Source organism: Ambystoma mexicanum, chromosome 7p (assembly GCF_040938575.1).
Source record: "Ambystoma mexicanum isolate Mex_15411 chromosome 7p, UKY_AmexF1_1, whole genome shotgun sequence".
Taxonomy (NCBI): domain Eukaryota; kingdom Metazoa; phylum Chordata; class Amphibia; order Caudata; family Ambystomatidae; genus Ambystoma; species Ambystoma mexicanum.
The window spans coordinates 775,941,671-775,965,262 of record NC_090939.1 but is presented as its reverse complement, the minus strand read 5'-3'; the positions used below and the strand labels follow the sequence as shown (position 1 = coordinate 775,965,262).

Here is a 23,592-nt window from a genome sequence, read left to right as displayed (position 1 = left end):
GATTTACAACATGAGACTACTCAACACCAAATCTGGTACGAAAGAATTATTCTCTATACTAAGAAAACTTGAATCACCATTGCCACCACAAAGGACAAGGCCTGGTGCAATAATATCCAACTAGCCCTCTCTAACAAAATTGCCCTTCTACAAGCAAAGATTGAAGCCAAAAAAGCCAACCTTGCTGCCAAAGACAACCTTAATAGTAAAAAAGACCTCACCATTCCCAACTGCCCCCTTTCCACTTCTCCCCAGTCACTGAGGAGGAAGTAGTTAAGATAATCGCTAGCCTTAAACCATCCAATTGTAAAGGTGACTTGTGCCCTGCCTCCGTTATCAAGGACAAAGCCAAAGACCTAGCTCCTCTCATCACCAATTCAGTGGTCCCCAACAACCTCAAAGAAGCGTGGGTACTCCCCCTTCTCAAAAAACCCAGTCTAGACCCTAACATCCCTACGAATTATAGACCCATCACAACGGTCCCTTTTCTCCTCAAAATATTAGACAGAGTAGCCTACCTCCAAATGCCTACAACATTTCGAAGACAATAACCTCCTAGGCCTGCGACAATCCGGCTTTAGACCTAGGCACGGGACCAAAACCGCCCTCCTGGATCTAAAAATCCAAATGGACGTAGCCAAAGACAAGGGCAATCTGGCCATTTTGCTCCTGTTTGATCTCTCCGCTGCCTTCGATCTGGTTGACCACCAGATCCTTACACAACACCTCTCTTTGGCTGCCACGTTCTCCCAGAATGCTACCAATTGGGTTCAGTCATATCTGTCTCACAGGTCGACTAGGGTCTTCGCCCCTTCAGCGGCTGCTGACCCTATCCCAATCCAATGTGGAGTTCTCCAAGGTTCCTGCATCTCTCGCACACTATACAACATCTTCACTAAGCTTCTCTTCAACCCTCTTGACGATCTGGGTGTCAGCTACACTAATTACTCTGATGACACCCAGGTCCTCATCACACTCACTGGTTGCTATGAAGAATATGTTGCAAAGCTAAATGAAATCTACATAGAAATTCAAGCCTGGATGGCCACACACAGTCTCTGCCTCAACGATGATAAGACGGAACTGCTTATTGTAGGCTCTCAGGCCCGCCTCAATAAATTGGATTCCAGGTACCAATCTTTCACCATTGATGGCAACATTATAAAAGTCTCCAAAGAGGTCAAAACATTAGGTGTGTATCTCAACTCCACCCTATCGCTAGAAAAACAAATGCCACCATATCATCTACCACCTACACCAATAAACATATCAATGCCTGCAGACCTTCTTTATCCTCCTCCACCTGCCTCACATTATCCAGAGTGCTGATATTGTCTAAATTAGACTATTGTAACACACTTCTCCTGGGCACCACGACAAAAAATCTCAACAGACTCCAGATTCTACAAAACAATGCCTTAAGCTGCACTCTTAACCTCCCGCGTAAGGCTCACATCTCCACAGCCAGCAAAGAAGTCCACTGGCTCCCCATCCGAGACAGAATTAAGTTAAGAACCCTTGTCATTACACACAAGTGCCTGTCACTGACTGCCCCACGATACCTATCTGACAAATTCTCTGGACACAGCACCACCAGACCTACTAGAACTCCCAATTTGCACCAACTGAAGATTCCCAGATTCAATCTAAAAACAGCAGGAGGTTCTAGTTTCCCTGTTCTTGCAGCTCAATGCTGGAATACAGTCCCTCTTGCAATCAGATCGGAAGCTTCCTTCTGGCCATTCAGAGCCATGGTGAAATCCTGGCTCTCTGCCTAACACTTTGTTACTCACTTACGCACCATCCTTGCCTCTTCACTCTACCAATTTCTACCGTAGGACTTAACCTTATTTTGAAACGGACCACCATGTAACCCGGTCCTTCACTGTCTATTATACTTGCTTCACGTCACTCACTGTACCCCTCTTTGTACCATTGAATGTATGTACCCTTTTTGTTTCGCGCAACGCTATGTAATTATGTTGTCCACATGATTAATCACCCAGCTACCTGAGGGTTTGGCCGCGCTCTATAAATAAACAAACTAAACTAAACTAAGGGATCTGGCAAGGGTGACGGCGGAGACTCATTATGACACTCTGACTCCAGCACAACTGTAAACTCATACATTTCGAAAAGATTTGAGTACGCAAACACAAGACAAGGACAAAACGAAAGAATTGAAGATTTCCAGGCCCATTTGTGCCAACTAGTGTGTTGTCCTGCAACATGAGATAATGGCCCAAATCTTTTAGAGGCACCACACACAACAGCTAAGATGATAAATACTCAACTGGCTCAGAAAGTAGCTCAAGATGTGGTACAGGCACTACAAATAGCAGAGTAACAGTCCAAAGCAACAGAGGAGAGGCTAAGTCACCTGGAGCTAGAGAAATGCAAGTGAACATGGTAGGAGGACATTTGAACTTAGGATACAGAAGCGGCAGATGGGTGCAGCAACAGCAAAATACAAGAGTCAAGTGACCTGTGTGAGACAGTAGGAGCGACTAAACTCTGGGGGGCAAGGAGACTTATCCAGATCAAGGATGATGTCCAGGATGAACCCAACAATCCCAAAGATGTGGCAAGTTACACTACTTTCCAGTAAAGTGCCAAAGTTCACTGAGTCGAGTAGTGAACCACTGTTGGAGGCCACATGGCAGACAGAACTATGTAGGTGAGGGGGAAAAATGAGGGAGAATTCAGGGTGGATAAGGAAAATTGGGTAGAGCTTAGCCCACTACCAGAAGTGGAGCTGTGAGTGCTGGATTGGATTTACCTATTTGACATAAGCAACAGACATAAGGACACAATCACGCCTGTGGTTAGCAGTGACTAAACATTGGGGGTCATTACGAGGTCATTACGAGTTTGGAGGCAGCCATGGTGCTAATAGCACCATGGCTGCCTCCAAACCCTTGTAGGGGTCCGTGCTGTCGGAATGGGGACTTACCAGGACATTCTGACCCTTGTGGACCTGATAAGTTCCCATTCCGAAAACCATTCCCCATTCCCATTCGAGCCCCCATAGGGCTCAATGGGAATGGGGAAGGAGCTAATAACGGGCCAGCAAATTGCTGGACCGTTACTAGCTCCCTGGTCCCTTAACGGGTCCCGCTAAGGGCGGCTGGTAAAACCAGCCGGCCCTAGTGGGACCCGCTAAGGGACCTCGGAATGCGGCGGTAGGGGGTTAACGGCACCAGCATCCTTACCGGTGCCGTTAACCCCCTTCTGCCGTACTCGTAATGACCCCCAATTGTTTCAGTGCACCCATTGACACAAGCACATCCATATATGCAATAGCTGCGCAGAACTGGAGTCAAATGGAACCATGACTGAAGAGGATGCAAGATAACACTACCAAATACTCATTTGGAAGCAAGCTGCTCATGACATTATACTGATGCTTCACAGACAGGTGGATCGCCCATCACGTTATATGTAACGGTGAAAGGAGAAGATATCCTTTCAAGGTAATCTGTAGCAAAAGAGGTGAATTTGATGTAACTATTTGGACAAATAGATGAGGCCCACTTGCAAACAATACAACAAAAATTTCCAGCATTGCTCTTGCATCAGCTTATGCATGAGGAACGCAAATTACAGTACACATTGATAAGATAATCCAACCTATTAGCATTCTACACTGGTGAATAATTGTCATGCAAAGGAAGGAAGTTGATGATAGGTTGCAAAAACTAGAAGCTGTTAAGAAGTTCGGTTGGTTAAATGCTCGCTACGGAGATCGATGTGATTTGCAGGGCGAGGTTTGAATCGTGGCATAGCCAAATCAGGCCTACATCCTTCATAGTTTGTTATATTTGGTTGGGTAATAATTATGTATGATAATAATGTATAAAAACTGACTTTATCAAAAAAGAACAAGACCTGCACTATGGGTGTCATCCTGGCTAGAGCAAAACAACCAGGAGAAATACAGATATGTGCAGACCAATCAGCAAATTCAATTAGAGAAAGCTATGTCATGTCGATGGTGGAGCACAGACTTGCATGCATTTTCAAATGGAAGTCCTGGTCGGTAAATTCTCTTGTTTAACCTATGATTGAAGTTTAATAAAGGCTTCATCCATGGAGCAGAGCTCCAAGTGAAGTGAGAGAATCATTAAACACACCTTATGTCCCACCAAGTAACCAATCCCAGACCAGAAACCATCAACAGTTGCTCCTCTAAGACATACACAGAAGACTGACCCTGGGGCAGGGAACTAAGCCCTTAAAATCCAGGGCAGAAAGACAGAGAGTGAGGGTGTTTGTAGTAGGGGGGTGGTGAGGTGGTGAGGTGTGGAGAGGAGGAACTGCAGAGAGAGGTGGATGTGTCGAGGGAGGTGGGGGTGCCGAGAGCACTGAAAGTGCAGGAGGAGTTAAAGGTGGGGAGCGAGCTAAAACCGGGGGACGAGGGGGAGATTCAGAGAGAGCCAAAAGAACCAGAGAATGTGGAGGTACAGAGCATTAGCTTAAGGCATATAATTGGTGGAGGAGTAAAGAGAGTTGCTGGTGAAGAAAGAGGTGATAGTACAGAGGAGATTGGATGAGAAGAATACAAAAGAGGTTGGAGGGGAGAACATCAAGGAGGGTAGGGAAAACGTGAAGAACAGGATGGAAGAGAGAGAACAAATGAGGGTGGAGGTTAGCCAGCAAATAGCTTAGATACAGGCCTCCAGGTACGAATGAGTGGCAGTTGAGTGGCAGTTCATTGGGGAGGGAAGTGAGACAGGTTAACAGGATAAGGCCCTTGAGACAGGGAAGTAAGGTAGGACCTGACTGGACATCTAGGGACTCTCCTGAACTACATCACCTATGCGAGACACTATCAACTTTGTGGCAACAAAGTTGAACATTTCACTACATGGGTTTGCATCGCCTGAAAGCTGCTACCCAAACTGGAGCAAACTTTGAGGAACCCACTATGACCCACAGGAGGATCAACATAACTGGGCTATGCCTAAAGACTGCACATGACAACGAGTGGGAGACTCAGAATGACAGACTATTTGTCTAAGAAACCGTTGGTTGTGGCCAGAGAAAGAACATGACCTGTACAGTTATTCATACCCTTGAAATCAATCTCCACCAACTCTGAGCAGGCACAAAGACCTGAACGGCAAACCATGGTCTCCATTGCCAGAAGATTTCCAAATCTGGTCAAAGTGCCAAACTTGTCAATAATATATCCGGAAAATCCAGTACATATGGGGGTCTTGGCTTGGCTACCCAACAAGGGGCACTTGGAAAATAACAATGCCTGTTTACCTGTTCACCACATCACCATCATCAACACTCCACTTAGAATCATTTGGGACTCACATCCTTGCAGCAGAGGAACCATGCCTTTTAAGCCATCCACAGTGACTAACTGCACACTTGCTTGGATGTTGATGGACTAACCAATGGGTTTTCTCCTTTTACTATAGACTCACCAATATATTGAATATGAACTTCAGGCAGACATCTCACATGTTTGTTTGTGTAACGTACATATTGAATGATGCATTCTCAAACCCTAACCAGTACTGCCCAGTCACTTTATGTTTTCTTAACCTGACCACAAACACATGCTTATCTTCTCCATTAATTGTTGTTCTATTTGATAATTTCTTACATTGCAATATAATGTGGCTTAACATCTTATAATTGTATTGCTATCTTAATTGTTATTTATCCTTTTTAGATATTGCTTTGCCTGTTCTTGCTGGTCCTTTTCTACCATTCACCCTTGACATTCCTCACTTTCATCAGGTCAGGTCTGAGGTTTTCCTACAAACATCACAACACACCCTAATCATCTTGCTACTCTACCTCCATTCGTCTATCAGTCAGGATATGGAATGCAGCCTCCATGCTTAGCTGTGAATTACTCTTGATCTAGAATATGGTCTCTAAAATTAGCTGTAAAGGATTCTGACCACCCCTCCTTCCTTATGCCCTCTCTGTTCCTCCTACATCCCTCTCTTTCTCAGCATCTCGTGGGATAACTCCGGGCCTAGCTGTAAATAACCCGGACCATTCCATCTTTCCCCATCATCTTCCTGGTCCTTCTCCACCCCACTCTCAGTCAGGATCTGAAATGTGGCCCCTGGGATTACTTGTGAATGGTCCATGATTTGTCCCTTTTCTCCCACCCTCTCTATGTTTTGAAGCACCTAAATTGCGATGTAGTGCACTAAAATTCACCAATAATCAAATAATAAATAATATAATGTTACTATGCCCTGCAGTTTATTTTTATTGTATATGGTTAAAAGAAGTTTACAAAGAAGCATCATAATACAAATACATTACATTTTCACATTACCACAATTGCTAAAAATATTAAGAAAGAATTACTTTTTTTTTTAAGGAAATTAATCTTCATCAGATTTAAAAATCAATATAGAAAAATTACAATTGCATTTAAAATTAGTTACATATACAAAATGTCACCATATCATAAAGTGCCTATCTGCAGAGAATTTAGAAAAGCAGCAACCACCAGCCCATCAGAGTTGGTTTCATCTTCAGAGCATTTAATTAAGGAGAATATGTTCAGGAGATAATTCATTCTTAAACAGTTAAGTGTGCTACAGTGCATGATCAAGTGATTAGTTGTTTCAATACAGTGCTTAACTTTGCAGGACCTATACATTGCATTCTCAGAGGTGATCAGACCCCTTTGTAAAAGAACATCCTTTGTCGGCATCAGATTCCAATGAAAAAGTAAATAAAAAGAGCAATGGCAATCGTTTGGAAACAAAATTAAGTGTGGTGCAATTAATCCTCTTTTCTTATGTTCATGAACCAAGTGCCTTAGTGAAGTTTTACCATGTAAACTCTGTGCGGTAACTACCCAGTCGGCATCAAACAAAGCCTTATCTACTTTCATAGGAGTCTTGACCAGGTCTTCAATACCCAAATTTAGCTCATTCAAGATAGTAACACATTTCCACATGAGGTGTACAACGTAAATTGCAGTCCCTACTCTGGGCATATTAATCATGCACTTATTCAATTCAGCATATAATGTGTTCACCTTTGGAGAAACAATATTCATGCACAGGATAGTAGTCTCCATAGTACTCTGACCTGTACAGAAGATAATCCCAGCTCAAATCGGATAACTACCAAAGGAACAGCATTTGGAACATTTAAAATACGCCTCCAAAAAGCAGCTTCCAATCCATCCATCTGTAATACAATTGCAATAGAATAGAATTGCATCATACCACAGGTCCATTCCGTAAATCAGTTTAGGAACCACCTTTCCTTCATAAAAATGAATATTAGGTTTAATAGAAAAACGGCCACATTTCCAATCTATTTTTAAAAACTGATTCCACAGTAATGTTAGAATTCATAGGTTGTTGTGTAAAATGGAATCCTAAGTACACAAAATTCGGGCTATATGTAACTTTAGTACGGTCAAAAACCCATGAGGTAGTGCCAGTTTTCTGCCTCTAGCAACAGCCAAGATTTTGGTTTTAGCCGGATTTATTATAAGACCATTATCCTTGGCATGACAAGAAAAAGCTGATAAAAGTCTCTGAAGCCCTATCTTGGTGTTATCTAGAAGCAGAAAATCATGCGCATATGCTGTCCTTGGAATCGCGAAGCAGCCCAATGTTGGGGAAACCCATACATGAGGAGAGAGGGATACAGCAATATCTGCAACATATACATTAAAGAGGGCAGGGGCCAAAACGCACTCCTGCCTCAACCCAGATTTAGTAAGAATCCGACCAGACATATCTCCTTATTTAGTCTAACTCCTATGCCTGTCTCCTCATGTAGGTCCCTAATTAATGAAAGCAAGCTGCTCGGCAGACCCCATGAATCCAGTTTTGACCATAGCCTTCTGCAGTCCACCATATCAAAAGCGGCCGATAGCATTGCAGTTCTAATTATACATGGCACATACTCTAAAAAGAAGCATACATTTGTTTTGGCTAAAACACTACTTCTTGTGCTCCAGGGTTATGTATGGGATTTGTGGTAAGTTTTGACCCAATTTTATGTTTTTTGGCCAGATATATCCATGTCAACCAAAGGCGCCCAAATGTAGTTCAATTCTTAAACAACCATTGGCAATGCCAACAGTTTGGGCAGGGACGTCATTTCACCAAAATGCCAGGGGTAGCGAAAGTGACATCACACGACCATTGAGCTCTGATGACATCACAGGAAGTGATGTCATTTGACCTGTCCCGAAGTGACATCACTGGAAGTGATGGAACATGACCTTTCACCCCATGACAAAACAGGAAGTGGCATCACATAGCATTGTTTCTGAGTACACTATGAAAAATGTGGTCACAATATCACTGTAAAGTGATATATATTTCATACAAGAATGGATCACCATGTGTATCGTTAATATCAGTGCGTATAGACCATATTACCAAATCACTGAGAATGCAAGCAGACATCCATGGCCAAATGATAATGATGTGTTATTATATAGCACTTACGTGCTTCATATATAACAAATATACATACAATATCCCCCAACCTGTGTTGGTACTCATTAATCAACCTCAGCATGAGGAAAGGCTGAGTTGACCTTGCTGGGAGTCGTACCTGTAACCTGCAGATCACACACACACATTGCAGCAGCCAGCGCTCAACCCACTGAGCTATTTTACTGGCTATAGTCATCAGAAAACCAGCCCCTCCAGAAACAAAGAGCCACATGCTGCTGGCCACAGCCCATGAGCCTCAATGTAAAAAAGAAATATATCATTTTTTTTTTCATTTTCTTTTAGGGGTAGCAAGGGAGACCCCAGGGGTAGCAAGGGAGACCCCAGGGGTCGCAGTTGCGACCCCTGGCACCCCCTAAATGATGTCCATGATTTTGGGCTTTTGTGTAGGCACGGGAACAGCACTTGCCAGGCATTGCCATAATGGCATTAACTGGCAACTGATGGTAGCAGGATTTCAATGAAGGACACGCACAGTGCTTATACATGGAAGGGCTGAATACAGAACTGGTTAAGTAATTTTTGTTACACCAGTAGCGGGTTTACGAGTCCATTTAAACTTAAATAACTTTCAGAAGAGTGGTTTGAAAAAATCCTGGCAGGCACTTCGATTGCAAAGTTTGATTATAAGTCTTTAGAAAGCGTGCTAAGAGTGTTCCCATGAGGCAATGTTTTTGACGGGGAGGGGCAGGAATGGATGGGAATGGCCGTAGGGATTAGCATGGCCATGGGTAGTTAATGGGTGGGCAAATAACCAAACAACGCCTACACACTGTGTGTCGCTCCTAATGGATGTTGTCCTCTGATATCCTGACTAATTCAGGATGATCTGGCACGTTCTCCCCTTCAGAGCTCTTTTCCCTCTTACTGGTACAATTTCCACAATAAATCCTTCCAAGTTTGTACTTGTGCTCCTTTTCCCGGTGTGTCCTTTCTCCCCCTTGTTTGAGGTGTTCCACACAAATTAAAATTATGTTTTACAGAAATGTGTTGGTCTCTCACTAACCGACACGTACAAAAATCCCATTCCTAACTGTTTCCCATTTACAGTATGAAAGTGAATGTGCCCTTTGTACGGTGGCCGCCATTTTTAAAGTGAATACGATAAAAAGAAAAAGTGCATTTAGGAATCAGTACACCAACAAATTATCGTTTCCTATTGTGATAGGCATAGCTGAAATAGGGGTGAAATACATTTGAAGGGAATATTTTTACAAACCTTGCAAAAGAATAAAAAAATGAACAGAATAAAAAAAACTATTGAAAGGACTAGTGTACCCCTGTAGTTTCAGCTCTCATTAACAAATGGAGGAAAGTACTATTCAGCTGTGACAATCGCTAGTCATGCATCATTGAGGATATAGGCACTTTGTTGGCCATTTCCTATTTCTCATTGAAATAGTAAAATAATATCCTACCTCAACAACTTTTATTCTCCAGGGGGTGTTTGGGGCTGCACAGTGGCAAAGTAAACACATTTAGAGCAAAGGGATTCGAGTTTCCTTCTGTACGTTGTTAGACTTTATTATGCAACATGAAGGGGAGATGTGTGAAAATGTACAGCTTCTCACAAAACTAGCAGAAGAAGCGTATGGCAAGTCAGAGATCTCCACTGACCCATGCCAGTTGCGCGTAAGGATATACGTGGCAGCTTATGTGAACACCCAGGAGCATAGCTTTCAACTCATTTGGAGGGTGCCACCCACCTGAGACTTATTTTCACCATCCTACAAAATAAAACATCCCCAGTAGACCTCACAAGACCTACTCTCCGAGTTAACCTTCATCAGTTTTTCAAAAACTGTTTACCCCTATTGACCTTAAAGGTTGTTTATCGAACAACCCTTGGCATAGTCCTATTTGAAAATTCAAAATCTGAAGAGGTATGCAAGAGGGAACATTTTGTCTGTTTCGCTTGAATTGCAGTGTGTGATATTTTGAGAGAAGAAAGTAATTAACATGGAAAATATCAGGTTATTGGCTATAAACCACGGGTTTCAACCCTACATACCCCCATGCATACAAACATGGATATAAACGAATAAACACAAAATCAAACATGTTGATTCTCTCTCTCCCTCTCTCTCTCTCTCTCTCTCCCAACCCCCCCATAACCCCGCCCCCGCCCCGGTGCCCCCCCCTGGGACTGGAGGCAGGAGTATGGGGATCTGCCTCTGGCTGCCCCTTTTCGGGCTTTACCCTTCTCCTTTGGGGTGATGTAGGAGGTCAGGGATACTCTTCAGCAGGCCACATTTCATCTCTATTACATGGAGACATATGCAAGGGAGGCAGGGGCAAGGTCAGAGATGTGAAGGCATCTGGGTCAGGGACACAAGCCACTGAGCATACCCCACATGGGTGTGAAGTGTGCTGCTGTTAACAATGCGATTCTGAACTTGAGCAGGTGCAAGGATGAAGGAAGTGGGCTGCAGAAGAACCTAATCTCTTTGGACACATTTTGATCACTGCAGGTAGTATCTGTGTCTGACAAAGGACATTAAAAACATATCAAAGCGAGGTAGCTTATTAGTGGGATTTCTCATAATAGTGTTGCTTGCTTTCAGTGTCTGTATCAAATATCTTGAAGTATACAACCATCAGGAAGCCTAGATTAAGAGGAGCTATATATTATATGTATTATCAGATCCACTGGGGTTCCTATATTGCCTTGAGCAACCCGGAAGTCGCCCTTTCATGAGAAAACTACAGTGAAAGACAAATGTATGTTCTTGCCCAGCAACATTTTTCAGAGGACTTGCTGGTAAAGGCTTCAGCTAATTAGCATTAGTTTTCGTTAATTTACAATACATTTGTTATTCTGCTGTGTATGTGTGAAGCATCGCTTATTCCGTTTTTACTCAAACTCAGGATGTGTGTTAAATAAATGCATTTATCTCTGTTTCCTTGTAGGAGAAGCTGTGCCCACCGGAGAAAAAGGTTTGCTTTCCCCCCCCCACAGTTTTGCATGTTAACATGTTAATTGCAAATAACAACTGGCTTTGGATGTGCTCCTATATCCCTCTACATATACACGTTATTGCCTATTTTTGTGTTTTCCATTACATTTTTATTGAGGGAAAGACAATAAAGTACAATGCATGGCAAAAAGTGAATCCTAGAGCAGCTCTCTTATTATCATTGCTGTTTCTAATCGAAATAAAGCCGATCGGTTCTTATGAATTTAGCACTGCATCACTTCACTCCAACTTGTTTCAAATACTTTGGCCAGGACCTCTGCATCTGTATTCCGTAGTGATATTATCATACTCAATATGATCTTTTCCTGTTTTGGGGACCAGCGTTATTAAGGTAGTTTGCATGAAGTGTGGAATACTCCTTAAATAACTTTTGTAAAATGGATGACAATATATCACCAAATAGTTTATAGTGTTCGTGAGTACAACCATCCAGCCCTGGACTCCTATTAGCTCGCATAAAGTCATCTGCTTCCATGATCTCCTTGGGCATAATGTTCTAAGCTATCAATAATGTCTCTTTTTGCTCCAACAGCTTAGTCAGTAAAGTTAAATCAGTAACACTTCCCCCCAGGCCTATTCGCGAATCAAACCAAATCCGTAAGATGGGAGTCAGTGGACACGCAAGATCTCGCAGGACTTGCCAACAGTCCAAAACATTACCTGAACCCGCACGAAGTATCAGGCAATTCTGTTTAGTGGGGCAATCAGACCCACCAAAGCTTCTAGGATGTTTGGGGTCATAGCAAAGGACCAGCTCACTTTCACTTCCTCTCTTTTAATTTTGTTAGGCTGTGGTAACTGGAGTGTACAGGGAAGGTCCACAACATTTGCTTTAGAGGACGCCTGGAGGACTTTAGGGGATTTTGGTGGTCTTTTCCTGCAACGTATTAGCTATTAGTATAGAACAAACAATAACATACCCCCCATTCCCCTTTCTCCCTCCTGTCCATTTTGGGTTTGAGTTTTCATGAATCCAGTAGGGGCCAAGGAATTATTCAAATGTATTAGCTTAAGTCCAACAACTTCAGGTGCTCGGGGCACCATTGCACTCTCTAGTCTTCCTTTAGAAAGTTCAAAAGCTCCCCCCAGTCTATTGCGAAATGTGACCGGGTTTTGTTCATTGAGTAAGTTGCCCATTCTAGCGCTACAAAGTCCCACACCTTCCGAAGTCAGTCTTGCAGCATGGTAATGGCCTCCCCCTTCCACCTTTTTTCCGATTAGCAACATAGCAGCCAGGGTTAGCATTGTTCCTGCCTTCCTGCGGCCCCAACTGTCACCCTCCTCATTCCCATTCCCCAGCCCCAACAGGACCATCTCCGATGGCACGTCCTCCTTATCCCCAAATGCTTGGGCTTGGGCCTACTGTACTTCCTTCCAATAACGTTTGGTCCTCCACCAAATGTGTGACCACGTACGCTTCCCTCCACACTCCCTCCAGTATTCCCGTTAGGAGCCTGGATATATTTCTTGCAGGTAAGCCGGAGTGTAATGTCACCTATATAGCAATTTATACCAACACTCCTGCAGCTGGGCTGCCTTGACTACTCTTGGAATTTGTTTCCATAATCTCTCCCATACTTCTCTAGGGTCTTCCCTCCCCAATGTGTCTTCCCAATCTACCATATGGGGCCATACCGCCCGGCGAATAGCCTTATCCAGAAGTTTATACATGGTGGAAATTATTCTCTTAGTTTCATCCTGTGTTACAAGGAATTCTTCGAATGGCGCAAGCTCGTGGCATGCTGCCGCCTTGACCGTGGGGTTCTAAAGCAAATGCCGTAACTAAATGTACCTGAGCCTTTCGATTTCTCCCACCCCAAAGCACTGTTTGCAGTCCTTGAAAGGTCTAATGGTGGATCCTTGGAACATGTCTCTCACTTTCCTACATCCCCATCCCACCATTTCCCAAACACGCCTGACTCTGTTCCTGGAGAAAAGTCTGGGTTGTTGAATATCAGGGTGAATGGGGAAGGGATTGTCGTGATCCCATACTTACTTATCAATTTGTCCCATGTTTCCCCCACCAGGTACGTTATAGAGCTCAGATACCTCTGCAGCCACAGGGTTACATCCAGTTCTTGTCTCACCACTGCACGGTCCTTTGCAGCTCACTGGGTACCCCCTTTCACCGTAAACCATTTTCATATGATGCACGATTTGAAAGCTTCATAGTACAACCGAAAATTAGGAAATCCCATTCCTCCTTCCCCTCTCAGGGACAAAAGCAATGCTTTGTTTGGAAGTAGTTCCCTTATAATACTCTGTATCTCGTCCTACGTGATCTCCTGTCCTAGTTGTTCTCTTACTTCCTCTCCTACCTTGGGGAGGTGGATCCTCTCCATGATGTTCACCTGGGTACTTTCCGGCAGGATCTGGGTCGTATAGAGGTCCTTATAAAAGTCGGTAAAGCACTCCTGAATCTTTTTTGTGCAAGTGTTACAGAGCCCTTGCTGGTCTATTATGGCCTCAATGTTATTCTTGCCGGCTGCCCCACTAAGAAGCTGTGCTAGAAGCATTTCTGCTTTGTTAGCGTTGGCATAAAATCATTGTCGTACACACAGTAGTGATCTTTCCGCATTCTTTGTCCTCAACAAGTTGGGGTGGCCCACTTCTTGACAATGTTCCCTCGCTGTTTTCCTAGATGAGACATGAGTGGCCTGTGCCCTGCTTGCCTTGACATCAGCCTCTAGTTGGGCTTCCAAGACCTTCAATTGTCTATCCCTTTGTGACTTCATTGTAATAAGAACTTCCCTGGTCATAGCTTTAAATGTGTCCCGATGCACACTCTCACCCATGTCTGAGATCTTCTTGAGAGCAAAGAACTCTCTGATCCTCTCCTCCAAGTCCCCTGTGACCACTGGGTTCCGAAGTAGCTCCTCCGGCACCTGCCAACTCCACCATCCTGGTGTGCATCCTGCCAATTGCAGGTCCATCATGACCACTTCATGGTCAGCTATGCCTAGGGGGCCCACCTCAATCCCAGAGACTGCTCCTAAGAGGGGGAATGAGACTCAAATGTAATCAATGTGGGACTGAGTCCTGTGAACACTGGAGAAGAAGGTACATCCTTCCCTGTTGCCCTGCACTCCCCTTCAGGCATCCCTTAAAGCCAGGCCTGTGAACCTATCCCTGATTCAGGTTGAGACCACCACCCCTCTGTACGCTTCCCCCCTTTGCTCCTATCTACTTCTGGGGACCATGCCATGTTGAAATCACCCATTAGTACCATGATGCCCTGTGTGAACCCTTCAATCACCCCTAGTAGGTCTCTCAGAAACCCCTTTTGTCCCACATTAGGTGCATAGATGGATGCCAATGTGTATATAGTTCCCGCATATTCTCCCACTACAATAATGTAATGGCTATCCTTGTCCGCTCTAGAGTTTTTGAACCTATAATCCATCCTGTCCCGAATGGCTAGTACTACTCTGCATTTCTTCATAGAGTTAGAAGCATGATAAACACTTGAGAAGCCCTGCAATTTCAGTCGTGCTTGATCTTTCCTCAGAAGGTGGGTCTCCTGAAATTTCCAACACATCAGGGGCGTGTTTCTTGGTGAACAGCCTTCATTTTTCCCTTTTGAGAGGGGAATTAAGCACCTTCATATTTTGTCTAGACCACTTGAATGTTTATCCCCTGAGGTTTCCGCCTTCCCCCATATTCCCGCTGCCACCGCTTCCCCCTTTCCCATTGCCCTATCAACTCCATTCTGCCCATCTTTTCTCCCCCCTCTCCTTTAGTTCCTTCTTCTCCTTGATCCCCTTATAGCCCCTTACTCCCCTGTCCTGAGCCCATCCCCCTTCTCCCCCTGCCCCCTTTCCGCCCCAGCCTTGTCCCCTATGCCCATTGCCCCCCAACCTAGGGATGATTCCCGCCTCCTCCCTCTTTTACCCCTCTCATCCCTCGTTCCCCCCTTCGTCCTTTCCCCCCGGGCACCACCGCCCTAACCGAAACCAATACAGAACGTTCTGTAATGCTCCTGCAGCCTATTTACATGCCTTGACTGTTCACCACCCCTTTTGACTTTAACTGAAAAATCCCTTCACCTCTTTATTTGTTACCCATCAATTCTGCTTTGCACACTGCCCCCCGCCCCCAGGCTTGGGTTGTGGACATCGCAGTGCGGTTCTTCTTATCCTTCGTTCTCCCTCTGTTGTCCATTCCCATTGACAAAGCCTCAGTTAGGTCTCCGCCTGGGGGGAGCGTTCTTCCTGGTGGACTTGACTTGTTTCCAGTTGTAGAAGGTCCTCTCCCTCTTGCACTGAGGTAATGTGTTTTTGGTCAGCTTCCCACTCAAAAACCAGTCGGAAGGGGAATGTCCATTTGTAGCGGATTCCTTTTTTGGTCAGCTGCCTTTTCATCAGGCCCATTATCCTCCTCTTAAGCAGCGTGCTGCTCGCCAGGTCCTGAAAGAGGGCTATTGTGGCACGCTTGTATGTGACCGGTTCTTGGCCGTGGCTGCTCTCAGGACTGCTTCCTTCTGGGCTTACCTACAAAGTGCCACAAGCACATCCCTTGCCCTGCCTTTGGGATCCTTAAGTGCCTTGCCAGTTCGGTGTATCCTGTCCAATTCAATGCTTTCTGGGCTTACGTTTCCCAGGAGGTCTGCAAATATCCTCTGTACTTTACCTTTCAAGTCACTATCAGCCATGGCTTTTGGGATGTTTTTGAGCCTTATATTGATCCTCCTTGAGCGATTCTCCATGTCCTCCATTTGTATTTCGAGATTGTGAGTGGCCACTTGGAGCTACTGTATTGCTTCGCCCTCTGCCGTGGTGTCCTTATCCAGCTCTTGCAAACATTGTTCCAGAATGTCCGTCCCATCCCCAAGCTGGCGGACCTGAGTTTAGGTCTGTTCTCATTAGTTGGAATTGTTCCTGAAAAGCTTTTGTAAGCGTCTCCTGGAGGGACAGCATGTCGTGGTGGAGGTCCTGTCTTGAAAATGGTCCTATGGGTACCGAGCCCTGGGTCCCCCCTTGGTCTGTTGCTTCTTGGGGGCCTTTGCCCTGGCCCTTTGCCTCAGCCAGGCCCCATATAGTGAGGATGGTGCCTGGCATGTCCGCTGAGGAGGCTGTTTGTTTTAAGGCTTTTGTCTTTGCTGATTTGGACATCTGTTTTTGGCTTCCTTGTTTCACCTCTCCTCGGGTTTGTTTTTATTGTATCGTGGCAGGTTCCCCCTGATCTCCTTATTTATTTTGGTTCTAGGAGGATGGACTCCCTGGCTCCCCTTGTTACTTGCTTACTGCACTTCCCACGCGTCTGCTGAGCTCCCTCCTGTATGTGTCCTGTTCAGGTAGGTTGCCTTCCTGGACCCCAAGTTACTGGTCCCCCTCCTTCAGTGTGCTTCTTGCTGCCGGGCTGCAAATGGGTACCTTCAGGCAGGTATATCCTCTGTGAGAGTTTGTCCCCTGGTTTCCTGCCCTTTCCTCAATGGGCCATTAGTTTGTATGGCGGGTCTCTATCCTCGCTTGCAGGGGGTGCTCTTTCCTCCTGACCCATTCCTCAGGAGGGCTTCTTTGCTGTTCCTAAATTAACCAGGGTAGCCCCCTGCTTCTCAATACTTCCCAGGTCCCTACTTCCACCTCGCTTTGTTGCCAACTGTGGAGTTTTAAAGGATTGCTCTACACCCGGTTGTGCCGCTTCTGTCCATTTGCTGCACAGTACCATCCGTGCGTATGCCCTCTCACCCCAGCGGTCTCCGTTGCGCCTCCCGCTCTATGTGCCGGTGGTGTGGTGGCGGCAATTTAGTGATGTGAGGGCCCAGATGGTCCCCACACTTGCCTGTTGCTCCTCTGTACCTGCCGACTATCTGCTGCTCCTCTTCCACCAGCTGCTGCTCACTGCCAGGCAGTTTCTGGTGCCTGCCGTCCCCAGACTTGCTGCTCCATTGTCAATGGCATTTCTTCTCCCTTACTTGGGGTTGAGGTTGGTTCCTTCCCTCTGCCGTCTCCTCCACCTCTACTACAGCGTCTGTAATGGCCTGATGCGGCCTGCTGCACTCCGAGCGGGGGTTCTACTCTTCCTCTCTTGATCCTGTTGCCACTGGGCTGGGTATACCTGTTCACCCCTACTGCCCGTGTGGCTCCTCCCCCGTTGTGTGGATCACATTTGCTGGTAGCACTGAGTGGCATTGTAATATTGTAGAGGTCCAATGGGTCCCCACTCCTGTCTGCTGCTGCTTGTCTCCGGCCGCCTGTATTCCGCTCCTCCTCCTCTAGCTGTCAGGTGCTGCTGGACTGTGTCTGAGGCCCGGGGTCTCCGGTTCCACTGGTACATTTGTGTTAACTTCCCTTTCCCTTGCTTGGGGTCGGGAAAGGATCAGGTCCTTTCCTCTGCTTTCTTCTTCTGGGGTCTGTAACGACCTGGGGCGGATCCCAGCAACCCGATCGGGGATGCTGCTCTTTTTCTCCCTCTGGCTGAACTTGTTTATGCACAGGGTTCTCACTTGAATCTCCAGCACTAGGGGGACTTCTGACGGCTCCGGGGTGGTGAAGGCGCCGTTAAATTTCTAAGGGCTTGTAGAGCTGCTGCCGACACGTCTATCTGGTGTTGGCGGCCATCTTGGATCAAGCTTTTTGTATTTCTGATACCTTATTTGACCCATTTTGTCTGTTTGTCAATTAGAACCCCTTACCGTATTTCCTTTTTAATCCATACTTTCCTTCTTAAAACGTTACCCTTTATAGCATTCCAAAAGGTTTAGCAAAACGATTTTCCCTTGTTTATTCCTGAACTCAATTGGCTTAGTTTATTGTGCGTGTGTATTGGATATGTGTTAATCTTTGTAGCCTAAAAGTAATCTTTGCACTGTGCTAAATGTGCCCAATTCACAGTGCAAAGAGTACTTTTGCAGTGCAAAGTGACTTTGCAGTGCAAAAATACATTTTGCACCGCTCTGCAAATCACAGTGTTTGTTGGCAGTGCAAAGTCAATTTGCATCACGCTAAAAATTCCATGAATCATGCCCTATGTCTCTTGTGGTCATGGGTTCTGCAGGTGCTAGACTCTCACAGCCACATCAGCTTTTGCCTGTGGTGGGAACTTCATTGAGAAATGACTCATTAAGTGAAGAGGAGGCAAGGCTGACAATGCAGGCTTTGTCACTGGCAACGTGGGAGGATGTTGGGCAGGTAGGGCTGACAGTAGAGGGTTTGCCAGTGGCAAAGGGAGGAGGAGGTATAGGAGGAGTTGTATGGGGCATTTATGACATTGAATTATTTCTCCTTGCCACAGATTGAGGAGTCCATTGAGAAAGGAGGGAGACAGGGCAAGGGCAGGGATTCTTGGTGCCAGAAGTGGTGGAAAAAGCTTATGATTTGTCCCAAGTCTGGTTAACCAAATGCACAAGGAAGGTATTGTAGCTATGTATGTACTAGGGGTTTGGCTGGACAATGACCTACTCACATTTATCAGTTGAAAGGGAGATTCTGGTAACTCGTGGAGAGCGCGCAGAAGAGATTGGTGTTACCTGGATGTGAACGAGGAAGGTGAGAGCACAGCTGGTGGTGCTGCATGAGATGGAACTGTAACTGGTGGATGAGACAGAGGTTTTCCCCCAGCAAAAGGCTCAGGAGCAGGAAGACACAGAGGCTTCTGCACCTTGTCTGCCATCACAGAGGGGCAAAGCATGCCGAGGCACCCCTTGTCTGATTGCAGGTGGCACATTTGATATCCTCCCGAGCCATAATGTGTCCACCTCATCATAGGCCTGGAACTATTTTAGATTTTCAGAGGGGTTGACTGTGCAGAGGGAAGAAAACATTGTGATATTGCTAGTCAAGCAGGGGTTACCAAGGAAGTGTTGCCCATTGGGAGCCACAGCAATGCACAAGAACATGAAACGGAAGCATGGTCTAACTACTCCTAGAACATGCATTTCACCCTTCGTGACCCCTATTGCTCAGCACTATCCAGTGCTGGAACATCAATTAATTAATCTTTTATAAGCGCTTATTACTGGAGAACAGTCTCTAAGCACGGGACCGTGATTCAAACCTGTATTGCTCTGCATTGCCTTGTTTCCTAGACAATCGCTTTGCACATTAGCTATTCTGCCTGCCCTTTGATAGTAAGAATGAGAGTGTGTCTGTCCATTTCTTGCAGGAGGACACGCCTTCTTGTGACCGAGCACATCACCTTAGGCAGCTCTCAGAGCCCACACATTCTGAGCATGCATAGGCACCTCTACCTCTGTGCTTGCTGCCGTAGTGACACCAACCACCAGTAGGCTCTTGTTCCCATCACCACGGTAGCCCTTTCTTGCAGGTAATGATAGCCTTGTGTAGGTGTGCTGGAAATCCGAAAGACTCGGAGGAATGACCGATGCGACATGCTGACACATACTGCCTTCCACAGCTTCTGTTGAACAAAATACAACCGTAGTCAACATGGGAAGTTGCACCACTGTCTGCAGAGTTGAAAAGGGAGTGCAAATGTTGTGTGAATCAGCACATGGTTGTGAACGTGCTACTTGTGATGCTGGTATAACTCCCGAAGGCACAAATACAATAAGTCATGTTACACTTGTTCTTACATTTTGGCAGCGTTAATGAGCAACATGAAAAATAGGACACTTGCATTATTCAATCTTCTGTCATGGATGGAAGAAAGCATAATGCATATTTATAATGTTGGAGGTTTATGGAAGATTAACCAAGCTACTACCAAATTCAATATAAAAAGTTAACTGGGCTAATTAAAGAAGGAACAATTTAATACTTTTAAGATGGGCTGGGGCCATATTACTCCAACCCAGATTGAGAACTGGCTGCTTGAACAACATCCTTGGTTCCTCGAGTTTGCCATCTTAGCATTGATGACCTGGGGCAGATGGTGTCTTTTCTAAAGCAAATGCATTGATGTCTGAAATTTTGGAAAAACACTTGATTCCGTGGAGCATGAAAATGGGCCACAGCAAATAATTCCACTTGAAAATATATAACTGACATGTAGTGTGGCCATGCTTTAATGATGTGCCACCTACGAATCACATGTGCTTCACTGCTAGATTAACTTCGGCAGCCCTCAAACCTGATTTTATTTACTGTCATGCTCGTGTAGCAAGGACTGTAGTATCCTAAACATGTTGCAGCTCATAATTCACAAAATTGCTAGTTGTTTTGTATGACCTTTTTATAAAGTGACTCTCTATTAATTGATGTGGTTGTAAACTAGCAGGATCATGTCTCAAGAACAGAACACAAATGCTAATGGCAATTTTTACTATTACATTGAGGCACCATTTCAGTTAGTCACTAGATCTATGTAACAGTAACAACATTTTTGTTGGTGACAGCATGGACTCGGGGCAGTATATTGCCCGGCTGGGGATGGTATGTTGACCGGCTTCTAATGAGAGTGCGGCAATAGGGATGTTTTGTGGTTCTTCCAGTCCTGCGCATGGTGTTGCATCATACAGAACCACACAGCTGTGGTAGCCAACTAGGACCCAGCCCTGTCCTGACACACAGCTTTCTTGAAAGAGGTTAGATGCCAGGATGTTGCCATTCTTTGTCCTGTAGTATGAAAAACGTCCACAATTTGAACTTTTTAACTTTTTTGCTGGTCCATGAAAGTATGTCCTATGCTCATCTGCCTCTGAAGGTTGTGATGGTGGAGCTGGTGATGTGGCTGCTGCCAATTTCAGATCTGCAAGGCTCTCTTTGAAAGACCTTGTATGAATGTAGACAAGAACGATTGTCTTCCCTTTCTGTCTTTTGAAATGTACCATTACACATCTCCTTTCCTCCTTGGTATCACTGGTTTTCTAAATCATGCATGGCAGCCTGGATTTAAATGCTTCATCTTTATCTTGCTAGTCTTTATCATAATTTTTAGACATAACCTCCATTCATGTGGGTAGTGCTGGTCTCCTGTACCTCTGCACTGTGTGTTGTTTCCCTCTGCTCAGCAGTAAAAACAGTCTGCGACTCCACTCCCCTTCTTCCCCAGGGATTGCGGGATTAACCTGTTCCGCATTTTTGCTTCTCCCCCAGGCAATTTTAAGGCCAATGGTCACTTCTATGCAAGCAGATACTATTTTGTCCCATAACAAATAGATAGCACTCTCAGTTACAGCCACTAAATCTAATCGCTTTCTGCCACCAAATCATTCTAATACCTTTTCTCTGCAACTTTCAAATGTCAGAAAGAGATGGCACTCTGAGCTACATCTACATCCTCCAAATGTAATCTCTTCCTGCATCAGAAAAATTCTAAGACTTGTTCTAGTCACTACTAGTATTTTGTCTCATCACAAAGTAATGGTGAATTCTGTTATCTTCACCCAATATTATATCTTCCTATCTCTAAATAAATCTAAGCTGTTTTCAGATTTCTACTTGCATTTGTTCTCATCACAATAAATGGCAAGCTGTGCGACAGTCACTTAGTATAACCTACTCCTCCCACCAAGGAATTCGTAAAGTTTTTCTATGCCCACTTTCAGCTTCACCTCCTCAGAGGCAGTCTCCCTTTCCTCGCCCTGCCCCAGAAACTCAATGGGCTTCATTATGAGTCCAGCGGTAACCGAGGCGGTAAAACTGCCTGGTTACCGCCGGACTCGTATTACCATTCCGCCTCCGTAACTCCCGGAAATACCAGGGCATTACGACCCTGGTGTCCCGAGAATTCCGGAGGCGGAATTCGGTAAATCCCCATTCCCATTGAGTCCTACAGGACTCAATGGGAATGGGGAAGTGGAAACACTGGCACCATCTCGTGATGGTGCCGGTGTTTCCACGTCCGCCTGCAGGCTGGCGGTGTTAAACCCGCCAGGTCAGACCTGGCTTGAACATCACCTCTCGCCTGCAGGAGTCGGGATCGGGCAGTCCGGAATTAACAGTGGCGGCGGGTTTACTGCCATTGTTATTTCCGGACCGCGCGACCTGTAATGAGGCCCAATGTCTCCAGAGCTATGGTTCTCTCCAGGCCGGACCACTGCAAAAGCCTGTCCCTTAATCTGCCTCTTCCTCCCTCTGCCCTCTTCATCTAATCCACAATAGGAGTGCAAGAGTTATCCTTGAACTCAAGCCCAGGGACTGCATCTCTCCAGCCCTAAAATCTCTCCACTGGCTCCTGGTGGTTGCAAGGATTAAATTCAAGACCTATGCATCATCCACAAGGCTTTCTGGGGACAGGGACCTCACTCCATCCAACTCTCTCTCCCTAAATACCTGTCTGCTAGAGTCCTACGGTCCTCTAGCTCTGACTCTGCAGGTCAGATGTTTCTCTAAGCAGAGAGTGGGGGCGGGGGTAGATCTCTTTCTTCGGCAGGAGCCTCCCTCTGGAACAGCCTCCCTGTCCCTCTCCAGCTTGAGCCGGATCTCCTTAGGTTCCGGAAGCTTCTCAAGACCTTCCCTTTCTACTCCTCCTCTCCCCCCGCTAGCCTCCTTCTGCCTCTGTGACTGGTTGCCTGTTCCCTTATGAGACTAACTGGGTTCAGGCCCTCCTTCGACCAATATTCCCCTGCACCCCTTCTTACCAGCACTTTGCCTCAGGCACCCTCCCCTGACTAGCCTATTGAGGCTGGTCCACCTCCTACCTAGCACTAGCTGAGCCCTACCACTATTTCCCTCTGTCCTCCCAGGATCCCCTTAGCACTTTTCCAGCCCCCAGAGCTCCCTCCCTATTGCACTTCTCCGTCCTCACCCTTCCATATCCCATCCTTTCGTCCTGTTCTGACCCCCCCCCCCTGTACTTCTTGCTACTGCACGATCCAAATGTCACAAGGCCTAGTAGTACCATTATTGTTGTTTGCTCCGTTGTCCCCCCTGCCCCCATCCCCCTTCTTTGTTTTATGGCACCTGGAAACACGTTTTTCTGTATAGGCGCAATAAAAATGTTCAATAAATGAATAAATAAAAATACCCATATTTTGTCTTTTCAAAAAGACATGGCACTGAATATATTCTCCTCCTACCTCTAAAGAATCCTAAGAGTTTTTCAGGTTGCTATTATTATTTTTCTCTTGTCAAAAATAATGGTACAATCAGTTACAGCCACTAAATGCACCCTTCTGCGTTTAAATAATTCTAAGACTTCTTCACAAGCAACTTCTATTCAGCATTGCCACAAAAAGATGGTGCACGGAGTTACAGCCACTAAATATATTCTCCTCCTGCTATTAAACAAGTCTCTTGTCA

The 23,592-nt window shown here is 45.5% G+C and overlaps 1 protein-coding gene across 1 annotated transcript in view; it reads left to right on the top strand.

Annotated features, from left to right (window-relative positions):
• LOC138526311 (otospiralin-like) overlaps window positions 1-23,592 on the top strand; it is a 130,608-nt gene that overhangs the window by 53,236 nt on the left and 53,780 nt on the right. The window contains exon 2 of the mRNA XM_069636902.1: window positions 11,382-11,408. Coding sequence (XP_069493003.1) covers window positions 11,382-11,408 — 27 coding nt within the window. The remainder of the gene's footprint in view (window positions 1-11,381; window positions 11,409-23,592) is intronic.